Source organism: Stegodyphus dumicola, chromosome 4 (assembly GCF_044657685.1).
Source record: "Stegodyphus dumicola isolate Sdum_Otavi_A_Nest chromosome 4, ASM4465768v1".
Lineage (NCBI taxonomy): Eukaryota > Metazoa > Arthropoda > Arachnida > Araneae > Eresidae > Stegodyphus > Stegodyphus dumicola.
Genome location: NC_140771.1, coordinates 110,611,405 through 110,626,863, shown reverse-complemented (window position 1 = coordinate 110,626,863; position 15,459 = coordinate 110,611,405). Strand labels below are relative to the sequence as shown.

Genomic DNA, 15,459 nt, shown 5'->3' with positions numbered 1-15,459 from the left:
AAAACAAAAATTTTGATTTATAAGCTAATATATAGTAGATGACACAAAACTTGAGCAGATAAAGCCTGTCATGCCATTCAGGAGGTGTAAGTGAGCATTTTATAAAAATGGAAACTCACTTTAGTGTGTCAAAAAGCTACAACATTTTACAGACATTGTGTTATTCAATCTTATATGTTACAAAGCCTTTTATGGTATATTTTAAAATTGTTTAAATATGGGCTGTGTGCCATTCAAAGACACTACTAGAAAACTGGTTTTTTATTATGGTTTTTGCAATTCTTTGTTCTAAAACATAAATATGAATAATATTTTATTAGTATTAGAAGTGAGCACATACAACAAGAATATTCAAAATTCCTTAAGTATTACATTTTATTGCTTTAGATTTATTGTTTAATTTATTCTGAAGAAAGCCATGTATTTTCTAGGTACTTATGCACTAATTGACACCTGTTTAGCTAATCTTATTTGCTAACAGTTTGTACGATAGTGCTACATAAAATATAAAGCATTACTGTGATTGCTGTTGTAACACTTTAACAATCAGCTTTATTGTAATGCTACATTCAGTGTACTTATTTTATTTAAAGTGTCTGGTTCAGTGATTCCTAACTTTTTTCATAGCCCACCAGCAAGAAAACAATGAAACTCTTAAGTTATAATAGTTCAAATTACAACTGACAAGTTAAATGAATGAGAGTTTTCACCATTTTTATCACGTATTATGTGAATATGAGCCAGTTTCTCTTAGAGGAAGTTCTCAAAGGCTTCTCCACATTAGGCAGGTACAATTAAAGGTTGGCAGGATATAAGAATTTCACAATTGGTCATACAGCTATAGTCTTATCACACTAACTAAAGCCTGATTCCAGTGTTGAAGACTATACTGGGGAATGGATCTAAGATCTTTCACTCAGACTTCTTGACACAAGACTTAACAACTTGCCAGTGTTTCAAAGCAGGTTGTGAGTAAATTTCTTCTACTGACCTATTTCTTTTCTTTCATTTAGGAGATCCGAAGGTATAAAAAATTTCATTCTTCAGAAGAATGAAAAGGGAAAAAAACAAAAATTGGTTTTAAGAAACATGCAATTTTTGTCCATAAATAAAAATCGAAATTAAACAGAATATAACCGCAAAATATATTTTGCAAGACATATTTTGAGAACCAATGTTACAGTTCTTTAGAACTAGCAATTTATGAATCAGTGTTTTATAAAAATGGAAATTCACTTATAAGTATGTCAAAAATTTGTTTCACCACCACTGTGTATATACACTTACATGGTCAAGGTATGTTTTAAAATTCTTGTGTTAGATACAAAGTTTTATTCCATTCAGAAATGCGTTAATTGAATTTTTATTAGAATTTGTACATTATTTTTTAGAAACTAATGAACATTACATTTTTTTTTTAATTTTAGATGTGTGCTATACAAGAGTATCTAAAATTTCTGTATTTCATTTTACTGATTAATTTTTTTAACTTAAAAAAACTTACATTTTCTGAAAAAATAATTATGCAGTATTAGACATCTGCTTAGCTTAATCTTATTGTTAATAATTTGCATGATAATGCTGTATGAAATGAGAGAAAAGAAAATCTGAAACCTTTCAGATTTTATATTATGCCCAAAAGGGTGTTTTTCTAACGTTTTTGTGTGTTACCTTTATTTATTAAATATCGTGTTCTTCGCACTTAACCATAAAATTCAACTCAGCAGCAGGATCAGAATTTCCGATGCATAAAAATCCCCCCCCCCAGTACTAGTGTTGTCTTTGAAATTGTGGGGTTTGTTAATCAAAAATTCATTAAATTTTACAAAATATGAAATAGATAATAAAACAAAGTACAAGTTGAGCTTCCAGATGCCCTTATTTGAGTGTATGACTGACTATGTTATTCAAAATTTGATGTCTCTAGGTACTGTTATTTAATTTTTTTTTAATATAATGTGGGTTCTAATATTTGGTGGCAACAATTTGAAAAGTGAAGTGCTGTTTATAGTGAACCAACGAAATTATACCCTTTCTGGGGGAAATTGGCCCTTTGGGCTTAAAACCATAAAAATTGAATTAATTATTTAGGATTGTTTTTATAAAAGAGAAATGAATCTGCTGTATATATAAATGTAAAAAATTTCCATAAATTTTGGAAAATAGAATAATTTTAGATAGGATTTAGAGCATTTTACTTTTTTTAAGCATTTCTATTGGTGAAAACTGCAGGTTATTTAAATGCAAGCAATGTGATTTAAAAATTTTTAAAATGCTAAAATTTCAAATTAAATTAATGCAAACCATTTGCTTGGTTTTTATTTGCATCAGTTGATGGATATTGTCAAATAATATGTGCTTTTGTTTATCTGTGATGTCTGATCTTGGTAGATTAAACTATATAATCTATATAAGTAACATTCTTCAGTAATCGATAAAAATAAATTTCTAACAGAATCATTTTTATAAAGCTTTGTTTGTAAAAAAAAGAGGATGGTTTACATAAAAATAATCTGTAGTGGCCCCATATGTGTAGGTAATACGTTTCAAAGACATTGTGGGTATATAAAACCGGGAATAATAGTGAGTGCTACATTGGTGTATCCTATGTTAAATTTCATTGAGTAAGTAGTTTGTCCACAACTGCATTATATATTGTACTTAAACAAAAAATTGTTCTTTAGACTTTTTTTTTTTTTTTTTTTTTTTTTTTTTTCCTGAAGAAGGAACTTAAAGAATTTTTACCTGGTCTGGAAAAGAGTGGGCAAGAAATAAAGAATGCTATTCTTGTATTGGATAGTACAATATTAAGTTTCAAAGGATAGTAGAAGTAAAAATCTTAGCACTAATAGTTGATAATAGTTCCCTAACATGTGGAGCATAATTATTTGCATACATTTTAGGAGCAGTTATTGCTATAAATAATTGAAGAATAACCAGAAAACTACTATAAAGTCTAATGCTTAAAATAAGGGAGGAAGCAAATTAAAAGAATATTAATACAAAAGAAAGTTAAGCAAAACTCTTTGAAAATTGATGTCTGAGCTAGTGGAGGCATGAGCTCAAGAATTTAGAGTTTCTTGTAATCAAAAAATACAACTTAGTTTCCTATGTTTAATTATATTGGATAGAAACACGCATGCGGATGCTATGAAGACGGTACTGGGAGTGTTGGAGCTGCTATATTTTGGAAATGTTATATTGATTGTCACTTCACTTGCACTTGGAAACTTGCCACAGTTTTTTTTATCATTACTGCTCTAAAGCATAAATATTGAATTAAAGGATACAGTGGCACAACTGTTTATGACTTTAAAAAGCAATTGATCTCAATTTCAGTACTAATAAAAAGTTGTATATGCTTCAGAATATTGACTGATTAAGTAAAAATGTGTTAGTTTAAAATAAAAGCATGTGGATGCGCATTATATTATGTAAGCAAAAGTGGTATTTAAAGATAGAAATTCTGATTAACTGTTACAACTTTTTTGTTTTTTAAGTTATATAAAAATTGTGCATGCTGTGGTCTTAACCTGTGTATCCCTTTGTCTGTTCGTGTAAATCCCAGAATTTTTCTGTTTTAAATTTTTGTGGTTATTAAATTTACCAGGTTTTTCAATGAGTATTTAGATCTTTTCCATAATGTGAGTGGTTTATATAAAATCGAATTTATTTTCTGTTTCATTTTTTAGGCCATGTCTCCAACATCCATCCTGGCAGTTACCGTAATCAAACAACTGCTCAAGTATGCAGTACAAATAAAGCTTCTTCATTCCTTAATTTAGAATCACATTGTATGTATTCTTGAATTTTATACTGTATTGTATGTATTGTGTTATTACTGTTAAAAATAGCCTTTATTAATTAGTCCAATTGAATTTTTTACAATACAAATTTCTCTTAAAATTGTTTAAAGTATTATATTTCCTTTTTACCTTTTGAGTTACACTACTTTTGAGATCTGCTCCTGAAGAACTGTATTTATATAGCATTTATTAATTTAGTATAACTACTTATTTCAGTCTGTGCTGTCATAAACTTCCATTCATTAAGATATTTATATCATTGCAGAAAGTAAGGAAACAAAGTATCTTAAATTGTAATCTAATATATATTAAGTGACAAAAGATCTGTTGATGAAGGTGGTCATGCTATTGGTGGGATTAACTTGTATAAATAGGAATGCTTTTATATCCATTAAGATATTAAGTAGTACATGAAGTTTACTTCTGGTGTTTTAAGATCGACGGAAACCTCTAAAAGCCTTTGAATTAATTGTTTATGCTAGTGGTCAAGCTAAGTTAAGAACGTTGGATTTAGTGGAAAGTATATGTGTCAGCTGTAGAATATAGTTCTATCATTTCTTAGAAGCTGTATTGTAAAAATTATGCTATGAAATATATTGTTGAGGAAAGATAATTGAATAAAAAATATGCGTGACAATGTATTTAATTTTTCACTAAAGGTTGCCAATATACGTCAGTCATTCAATGATCAGTAGGAAGGCATTAGAAGTCATTGGGAAAACTGCTAACTCAGTAACCCTGACCTCACCCACTCTTCACTGAAAAAATCTGATGTGTACACCACTTGACTTCCTTGTACGGAATAATAAATTATACACATTTTTTCTTGCATTTCATTTAAACTTATTGGATTGAATTAAATCTACTTCGCCGACAGCGCATAAATCACAATAGAATAAATGCATTCTTTAAAATTCACTCTAGTATTTGTTTATCATAGCGACACTCTGGTGCTAGATTCACTTAACAGTATTACATTTCATTCATATTATAACTCATAATGCAGAAAATTTATATCATTTAAAGACTAGAATTATCTAATCGTTGCCACATGTTCTATTCAAATACTATAATAAAGCTAGAATGATGTATTAAAAAAATAAACAAAACAAAAAAGAAACAGTTTTTCACAGACGATTGAGAATTTCTCATTCAATTAATTCAGTTCTCACTTCACGAGAAGACAAAAATACGTAAAAACTCAAAATATCTATATTAAAAATTACGAAGTAAATCTTAAACACTTATTTCCTCGAAAAAATTCCAGAAAGGATTAAGCATGATTTAATTGGCAATAATAAATGAAGGCGTTATGTTTGTTGTTGCGAAGCTAAGTTTCTCTAGATTGGCAACAAATCCACTAGTCTGTTGTTTCAAATGTAAACAATCAATGGCCGCCATCATAAAAAAGGCTTAGCAGCATTTAAACAACTTTAAAATTGTTGATAATTCTAAAAATATTGCCTACATATAAATATATTTATATACTCTTGGTGCGGCCGATTGTAACCAAAATATGAGGTGCACATCTACATGTTATAGCAGTCCTATATACGTACAGACGCCACGAAAAATTCTCTTCAGAATTAATTTTAAATCAGTTTTATAATTTTTTTGGAGGAAATGAGTCTTTTATCCTGTCCTTAGGTGCAGATATTACGCAAAAACATTGTTAAATTGCATTAGATAGTCAAAATGGATTTTTTCGTTGAAATATGCTGCCTGAAACTTTTCGCGATTACTATACTTCCTTTTTTAGTTCGTACAAGGAAGTAAAAAGCAAGGCATTAATTCATTTATTGACCGTAAGGAGGAGAAAACAGTTACTATGGCATCTGCTTTATCTTCGATGTATGTATATAATTTTCAGTCTCATCAGTCTAGAACAGTGGTTGTCAACCCTTAGAACTTCGCGGACCACTACATATATAGTTGTATATGTGGCAGACCAGTAATATGAATTAAAGGAAGTTAAATACATTTATTCAATAATAATACGAAAAACTACACATTTCCTTCACATTGGAAAATTATATGAAAAGTACAAAAATCTTTCCTTCTTGTACAGAAAGCAATATCAAGGAACTGATAGTGTTATGTGGCGAAGTTTTAATTATTATAGATATAATAATCATCGTTTACTCAGCAATGGTGCCATCCATCAACAGTTAGACAAAACTAAAACGGAAACTTGCAGTTACGCAATTATAAACAAGAATGCAGATGGTTCTCATAAAAGTCCATCAAGTTTGCATATTGACAAGTAGAAAAACTGTTATTAACGACTATAATAGCATATGTTTGTAATTCAAAAGGAAAGCGAATTCCAATTATTCCAATGCTTTTATTGATAACAGCAGCATATCCGTGGATACCAACTCTCGCTTTCAAGTGTCATTATATACACCTGCAAAAGTCGCTAAATTCAAAAGGAATTTCGCTAAAACTAGTAACTAGAATTTTAAAAAAAAAAAAAAGTATAATCCGTATTCTACAATAGGTTTTGTTACTCATCATTTTTAAACTGAATCTTCATAAAAATATAAATAATGTCCCAATTTTTCAGCGGACCATCAAAAACCTTTCATGGACCACCGGTTGGCGACCGCTGGTCTAGAAAACCACTATGTACTTCCACTAAGATTCTCATTATGACTAGCATTTTCCCAATAAATACAATAAACAAATTGTAACTTTTGGTACTGATTTGAATAGCGTTTCTCTGACAAGCAGAAATTACATGCAATGAGAACTAAAAAATGGTGGATTTTCTTCTCTGAGAAAACGACGACCTCTGAAAGTCGGTACAACCCTAATCAAACAACTTGATGAGCTAACTTTAGCAATAGTGCAAGGAAAGTTCATGGTTTCTTTAATGGAAGAAAATTCCTGCCTGTAAAAGTTATAGATGATGAAGCTCATTTTTTTTTTCCAAATATGTCCATTCGCACAGTTAGACAGATGATGAGTGGTTTAAGGTGTGCATGTAAAAAGAAAAGAAAAAAGGCAGTCAGTTTTGATAACATAACAATATTCAATGCTGGAGAAGCTGTTATCTAAAACATTTAAAAAAGTAATCACTGAATAGGAAAATTATACTATACCGATAAAACCTGGATAAATTTTATCTTTTCTGAAACTGAAATTTGATAGGATATGACAATAAAAATGCTGAGAGAACATTTTTGAGTGGCCTTTAGTATGTTTTGTTGCTCTCTCAAGAAAAGATTTACGGTGTGTTGTTGTTTGTGCTCCTTTATTCTTCAAGCATGCAATATATACGAAGCTTTAAGAAAAAAATTATCACAGGGAAATGAAGGCAGAAAATTAGGAAAATAAGTTTGTAAAAATACTACTTAACTTACAACCTAACATTGTATTGGATAAAGCATGCTATCATCCAAGTACAGCAAAAGTAGACATTTGGTTTCTGTTGACTGGTGAAATATACCTTGGGAAGCTAACTATGTTGAGAACAGAACTCCTTAGTTCTTCTTTCTAAGGTCTGAAGACAATTTAAATTGCATTGTGTTGATGCTATAGCTCCAGAGCACAGACTTACTATGCTCTGTTTACTACCATATTATTGCAACCTATTTGAAATCGTATGAAATAATGTGAAAAGACATAATACTACGCTCTGTTTACTACCATATTATTGCAACCCATTTGAAATCATATGAAGTAATGTGAAAAGATCTGTAGCATCTGTAAAGAGAACTTTTAAAAAGGGTGTGTTCTGTAAATTGATTGAGAAAGGTATAGATTTGGTAATTCATATGCAATGGTGCATGAGGCATGTAATGAAAGAATAGAAAATGTGAAAATTACATTTTTTGTTGGAGAACATTGTTGAGTACATGAAATTTAACACTGGTGAGTAGGGTGGTTCAGATTCTTCAGTTGATGATCTTTATGGTATTGATAATACCCCAGTTTTTCTTTAAAAAAAGGCCCTTCCCAGGGCCTCAAATTGAGAAAAAGGAGAACTGTGCACAAATAATTATAAATAACAATGAATACAGTATAGCATCTCTTAAAAGGTCCAACATGAAAGTGGCTGAGTGGTTTAGACCAGCGGTTATCAACGTTTTGACGAACACGTATCATCTAAACAAAAACTGAAAAGTAAAACCACCACTCTTGAACAAAGCTCAAATAGCATAAATTTACGAGTATTAGAGAAAAAACTCAATCAGTAAGTTGGGTTTTTTAATTTTTGAATTTAATAGTTAAAAAATACTTTGCGTGCCACCTGTTTTAGCCTTGGCGTACCACCAGTTGAGAACCCCCGGTCTAGACTGCTAAATACTAGCAGTTGAACTTGGGTACCTTCGTAGTTGGTTATCCCCATGTGTAACGTGAATATGCACACGTTTCTTGTAAAATTTCTTCCATGAATGCATCACATCCTTTAGTGAAATAGTCTTCATGTGCTTCGCCATGTTCAAATTGCCTAACCTAACCAATATGGAAGTGTTGATCAATAAAATTAATTATGTCGGAGAGGACAAGAGTTTCTATCCAAATAGAGTTTTGTGGGGGACTTTAAAAAGGCTACATATTACCAATATTTCATAGCTTTTAACTCCTCAGTCATTGATGTGCTCAATATGTGGATGATTGCATCTGAAAAAAATCTGATATGTACACCATATGACTTCCTTGCATGGAATATTAAATTATACTTATTTTTTCTTGCATTTCATTTAAACTTATAGGATTGAATTAAATCTGCATCATTGATACCGCATAAACCACAATAGAATGAATGCACTAAAATTCACTGTATTTGTTTACCATAGTGACACTCTGGCGCTAAGTTCACTTAACAGCATTACATTTCATCCATATTATAACTCAGAATGCATATAAATCATTTGAATTTATATCATTTGAAGAATTATCTAATCATTGCTACACGTTCTATTTAAATACTATAACAAATCTAAAACTATGCATAAAAGAAATTAAGCAAACAAAACAAAAAAGAAACAGTTTTTCACAGACGATTCAGTATTTCTCATTAAATTAATTTAGTTTTTACTTCCCGACAAGGCAAGAATACATAAAAACTCAAAATATCTGAATTAAAAATTACAAAGTAACTCTGAAACACTTAATTCCTTGAATAAATTCCAGAATGGATTAAGCATGATTTAATTCGCAATAGTAAAAGAAGGCGTTATCTTTGTTGTTGCGAAGCTTAATTTCTCTGATTGGCAACAAATCCGCTATTTTGCCAAGTTTGAAATGTAAATAGACATGTCCGCCATCCGCAAAATTTATTAGGCATAGCTGCACTTAAACAACTTTTTTTAAATTGTTGATAATTCCACAAATATTGCATGCAGATTTACTAAAAGCATAAAAACCTTAACCAGAAGATAAGAACAACATAATTCAATCATTTCTAAAGTAAAAAATGCACAATTTACAAACATATAAGAATAAAGAAACTAAGCTCACTGAGGACTAACAGAGTAGATATATATACATATATTTATGTACTTTTGGTGCGGCTGATTGAAACCAAATTAAATATGGGGTGCGCGCCTACATGTTATAGCAGTCCTACTTACAAAATTTCAACGTTCTAAGGTTTCTCATTTTTGAGTTATGCGAGATACGCACAGACGCCGCGAAAAATTCTACTCAAAATTCACTTTAAATCAGTTTTATAATTTTTTTGGGGGGAAAGAGTCCTTTATTCTGTCCTTACTTGTGGAAGTCATGCAAAAACATCATTAAATTGCACTGGATAGCGGTCAAAATCAATATTTTTGTTGAAATATGATACCCGAATTTTTTCGCGATTATAATACTTCCTTTTTACTTCGTACAAGGAATCATTTGTTGAACCTACGACTGGTGCTTATACAAACAATATTGAAAGTATGTGGAGCAATATAAAGCGGGAATTCTGGAAGAACAGTATAATCAACTATCGTTGGAAGATATTTTTTATTCATATTTTGCGGAGTTTATGTGGCGAAGGCAATACAGAAATTCGATGGAAGCAGATCCAATCCGAGACTTTGCATAAAAGATTGTTTACTTATCTTAGGCTTGGATATGCGTTTTATGTTGTAATCTTGGCTACGCTTATTTTTAAAAACAAATTATGGTTATGCTGTAGCTTTATACAATTAAAATGAAATTCGAAAAAGAAAAAATTACTTAAAATAATACCAATTATAATTAAAAATATAATATAAAGAATATTATTTGGAAAAAAAGGGGGAAACGATTTTAACATTTTTTCCACTCGCGGGAAAGGAAAATAGGCTGCCATATATTAAGAAGTTCACAAAATGAATTATTCTTGGTGCAAACTGAAAAAATTGCCAACATAAATTTGTGAATTTCTTCATAAATTTCGCACCAAATTTTACAAAATTTAATATCTAGGCATAATTTGAGTCGTAGAATCGAAATGTGGGAAAAAATTGGTATGTTATTTCAGAAAAAGTCCTATTTCATGTCAAAATAACTATGTTAGAATAGAGATATATAAATCTAATATATCGTAAATCGCGCTTTCGAGACATGAAGAATGCAATTTGAATTTTGTTATATTATTTTAACTGAGTTGAAATGTTAGGTTTATAATGTTACTGCATGATTTTTTTTTTTTTTTTTTTAAACAAAAGTTTATTTAACTGTCTGATTTCTTTTAAATGAAAAGAGATCGCTGTGTACATGGACAAAGTTAAGGCAGTGCTGAATGCACAGTTTGTGCAATATACTGTTTTTTATTATTATTATTATTATTATTGAAAATAGATCAATGTGTACATTGGAAAAGCCAAATTAGTGCGCGATGCTGAGTTTGTGTAGAATGATAAAATTGTGTAAAGCAATGAACACAATGTTGAAGGAGGTATTTCTTGCGCCTTCTTAGCGACCTTTCGTGGTGTAGTGGTCAGCACACTCAGCGCGTAATTAGGAGGTCCGTGGTTCGATACCCGGCGAAGTCGTTTGTTAATTTTCCATCCCTTCGGCTTCCCCCCCCCCAAAAAAAATCCTAATGTCTCTACACTGCCGCCTGAACTACTGAAAGAACTACTACAACACCCTTTATTTTAAAAAAAAAATAAAGGGTGTTGAATGATGATTGTCCTCACCCGGGATTTGGCGATTGGGTCCTCTAAAAGCGCCAGCCGCCCTTTAAAAGGGGGAATATATAAGGTATTTCTCCCGCCTTCTTAGCAACCCTTCGTGGTGTAGTGGTGAGCACATTCAGTTCGTGATTCAGAGGTTCGCGGTTCCGTTCCTGGCAAAGGCGTTGCTAATTTTTCATCTCCTCTGCTTCCAAAAAATATCTAATGTCTCTACAGCTATTTAAAGCAATATATGCAAGTCATCCTAAGTTAAAATGTTGGTTCTACATCTTTCTCGTTTATATATCTTTTCTGAACTGAACATTGAAAAGCGTGTTACTGTGCTTTACTGTATTTTCTCTTTTCATATATTCAGTTTTCAGATGCATCGTAGTCTGGGACATAAAAGTATTCTTTCGAAAGAAACTCAATTCAAATAAGTACAATGAAATCCTGGAAAATTTATATTAATAAATATATTTAAAATGCTTAGTTCAAATGAATAAATAGAAAATTTAAAACAATTATCTGAAGACAGAATGCAACACAAGCATTTAAAATAAAAGTCTACAAATTACCTAAAATAATAACTATGACAAAAAATATAAAGAAAGCTATTTAAAAAAAATAAACGATGCACCTTTTATGTAAACTATGCAGTTCGAATGGGTAAATAGAAATTTTTAAAACAGTTATTCGAAAGAAACCATGCAACTTAAACAATTAAAATGAAATTCGAAAAAGAAAAAATTACTTAAAATAATAACAATTATAATTAAAAATATAACATAAAAAATATTATTTGGAAAAAGGGGGGGAACGATTTTAACATTTTTTCCACTCGCGGAAAAGGAAAATAGGCTGCCATACATTAAGAAGTTCACGAAATGAATTATTCTTGGCGCAAACTGAAAAAATTGCCAATATAAATTTGTGAATTTCTTCGTAAATTTTGCACTAAATTTTACAAAATTTAATATCTAGGCATAATTTGAGTCGTAGAATCGAAATATGGAAAAAAATTGGTATGTTATTTCAGAAAAAGTCCTATTTCATGTCAAAATAACTATGTTAGAATAGAGATATATAAATCTAATATATCCTAAGTCGTGCTTTTAAGACATGAAGAATGCACTTTGAATTTTGTCTATTGGCCCTATAGAACTGTCCCCCCCCTTTTTTCGCAGTGTACTTAAAAAATACAAGAATAGTCAATCAGCATGTTATTTTTTCCTTTTCATGTTTCTGTATTGTTGATATAAGAGTGTTTTTATGTATATATATAATTGCCATGCTCATACTAAAATGTCTTTTTCTTTTGATGGCCATTTAGGCTTTTTTCAGTGAAAGGCTTTTCAAGAAATTCGGAAGTCTTCTGTTTTTCCAAATAGTGCCACAAATTCTAATTTTATTATGTAATAGCTTTTCACACTATTGTAATAGTTATCAATGTAGATATGCCACCACAAGTCTGTATAAAGTGATTATGTTGAACTGTTTCTATAAGTCAGTTTAGTTGAGCACAATAAGTTTTCGAATTCCACATATAGAATTTAGTACTTTTGCACAGTACATGAACTAAAATTCCATATTTTCCAATCTTTATTGCATTGTTAACTTTGAAGAATAACCCCCTCCAAGATATTATACCTTCATCCAAAGACAACTGCTGAATAGACTTATCAACATGTAAAATCCTGGGAACAAAGTAATTCAGTAGTAGTCTGACTTTCGAAAGCATGACTGATTCATCAGTCAAGTCTTCATTATTATTTAAGTGCCATGACTTCCATAACACATTAAATCTGTATCTTGTCATTATTTCTGGGAAAATGGTATTTCTATACACGAATCTGTGCTCCATTAATCCCCTTTTCAGTCCTTATGCGCTTGTCCCATACGAATAAGCCCTTGAAATTTCGTCACATATTGTAATGTCTTTCTATTAGAGGACTTTCTTGGAAGATGTGAATGTATCAGTATTTTGATCACAGTATCCATGCGACTTCTCTACAAGGAATGTAAGAAAGTCGATGACAATAAATAAAGCTACAGCATTTGTTACGCTATCAAGAACGTTTTCTGTATTTATTACTGAGTAACCTAAAAACTCTTCCAAGACTGGGGGTTTGTCAACTTTGATGACCATTCTTTTTGATAATCAGAATCATCCATATTCCAGCTTGAATTAGAACTGCTCAAAATCTTTCATCATATAGGACAATGTGTAATATCACTAGAATTATCAATAACCTTGTTCTCTCAATTTGGCAAACTAGTTGCATACAATTATATTTTATTCTTATCCATCCTTAGGAATTTACTGTAAAAAATAGTCAAATTAGACTGGGAACACGCGAGTGCTAAATCGATGCTCGTAGCCATGAAGTTAAGTTATGCAGACGTACTTGTGGGCAACATAGGAGCAGCATGCGCTTAGCGAAATCGTCTGCTGTATATAGTACATTCGCCGCTCATCTTCCCAAATTTATCGCAATGCATAGCTGGAAGCTCCAGTGTTGAATGCAACGTTCCTCACAGCATCAGCAAAGCATATTCATAGTGATGCATCTTTTTCAATGCATGTTTTAATGCTGAAATTTACAGATATCGACCCAGTATTTGTGTGTACCCAACCTTATTGTAAAAGCATTACAAAATCCATCAATAGCAGTATTCTGCCAATAATTCTTAGAAAATGACTTTTATTATCACCCGCACTCAACTACCAATATGCACAAAACGACTGTAGTCACTTCTCGTGCAAGATGGGTTGGGTTAGTATCACGTAACAAAGAGAAAGAGTTTTTTAGTTAGTGGAATATGTGAAGATATGCTTAATGAAGATTATGTAACTGAACTCTTCCAGATTGTTCAATAAGACAATGCCTAGTCGTATATTAATTTTGTGAGGTGGTTATAGGGCCGTTTTTCATTGATCATAGGGCTTCTTTTTTTTACGAAGGCATGAGTATGGGATTTTCCACAGAAAAACCTTCACAAAGGCATTTTTTTTCCTTATTCATGTATCCTTTCTGTGCTTTTCCTATATCCAAATATTCAACCTAACCTTGAAAAAATAGGATAGCTATTTGTTAATTTCTTGGCAAATTCCAAATCATGCAAACCTAAACTGAGTGGTGCCTGATGCCAAGAAAATATTCCAAGCAAAAAAAGATAGCCATGTGGCTTTAACAAAAAGAGCCACAAAATTTTGTGATTGTGGAATATTGAAAAAGTGTTAAATGAGATGATAGAGCGTAAATTTTCATTGTGGTAACAACAGAGTTGCCAACTCTCCCGATTTAGGCAGGGGACTCCTGATTTTCGACCGCTCTCCCGCTAACCCGATTTACAATATATTTCTCCCAACTTTTTCTTATTTTTATAATTTCTCAACGATTTTTATGGAACTTGGCTTAATACTTCGTTATATGAACAAAACAAAAAAAAAAAAAAAAAAAAGTCATTTTTGACATCTGAAAGCAATTGAATTTTCTCTAGATTATATCTAAAACAAAGAATATTTTGTGAAGAACGAATATTTACGTTTTTTTCTTCGGACCTCAAAAAAGCTTTCTGTTTTTTTTTTTTTTTTTTTTTTTTTTTTCAATTCATTTTGCCATCATTCGATGTTCTTAACACAGTTCTAAAAAGCAGCATTTCATAAATTCATGTTTTGAAATCAATGATTTATGATCTCTTTAAAGACATTTTATCAAAGTTTGTAAAATCAGTCTGTGTTTTGTCTTGTAATCCTATATATGATTTGATTTATGGTGAAATAGATAATCAGAAGAAAGATGAAGATTTGGTATTAGGAGCTGCAACTACAAGAGTAGCGGAAGAACTTTCAGAAGACAAAAATTAGTTTTATCTTCATGTTAGAAGTTACTTCTGTCGAGTATGCGATTACATACTACATAAATTTCCAATCAACGATGAAGTGATTTTGCATGCTAAAGTTGCTGATGTTTCTCTCTAGCAAATGCATCTTTTTCTAATATAAGGTACTTTTTGAACAGATTTCCAGTGTTACTTCATTTAGTCATGAACGATGATGATATTGATGTTGCCACTTACAATATTGCAGTCGCAATTTTGCAGTTTACAATTAAAAAACTTGGATGAAGTTATAAAGATCAGCTAGAATTGACACCCGGTGGAGTTTAATTGGAAAACTGAAAGGTGCTGATGGAATTTTAAAATATAGTGAACTGTCTAGAATTATGTTGGCCATCTTGACAGTTCTCCATAGTAATGCGGAGTGTGAGAGGATTTTCAGAGTTGTTGCAAAAACGAGGACTAAATTTAGATCTAATATTAGTGATGACACATTAGAAAAACTTTTATTAGCGAAAGCAGGTCTACTTGGCAATTGCTAGAAACAAAATTATGAAGTTTCTTTCTTAATAAAAGCAAAATCTTCCGCTATTCATAACATTTGTACAAAAACTGGTTAAAGTGGTTTTTTTTTTTTTTTTTCTCTCCTCGTTTGTTTTCTTAAACGATGCAAGTAATAAAAATGCTTTTTTATGTGTAAGGTTAAG

At 31.0% G+C, this 15,459-nt stretch overlaps 1 protein-coding gene across 3 annotated transcripts in view; it reads left to right on the top strand.

Moving 5' to 3' along the window:
• Positions 1–15,459, top strand: part of Larp4B (La-related protein 4B) — a 327,432-nt gene that overhangs the window by 221,154 nt on the left and 90,819 nt on the right. For all 3 annotated transcript variants that reach the window (XM_085815337.1, XM_085815336.1, XM_085815338.1), the window contains one exon: positions 3,693–3,794. In XM_085815337.1, the coding sequence (XP_085671463.1) occupies positions 3,693–3,794 (102 nt within the window). The remainder of the gene's footprint in view (positions 1–3,692; positions 3,795–15,459) is intronic.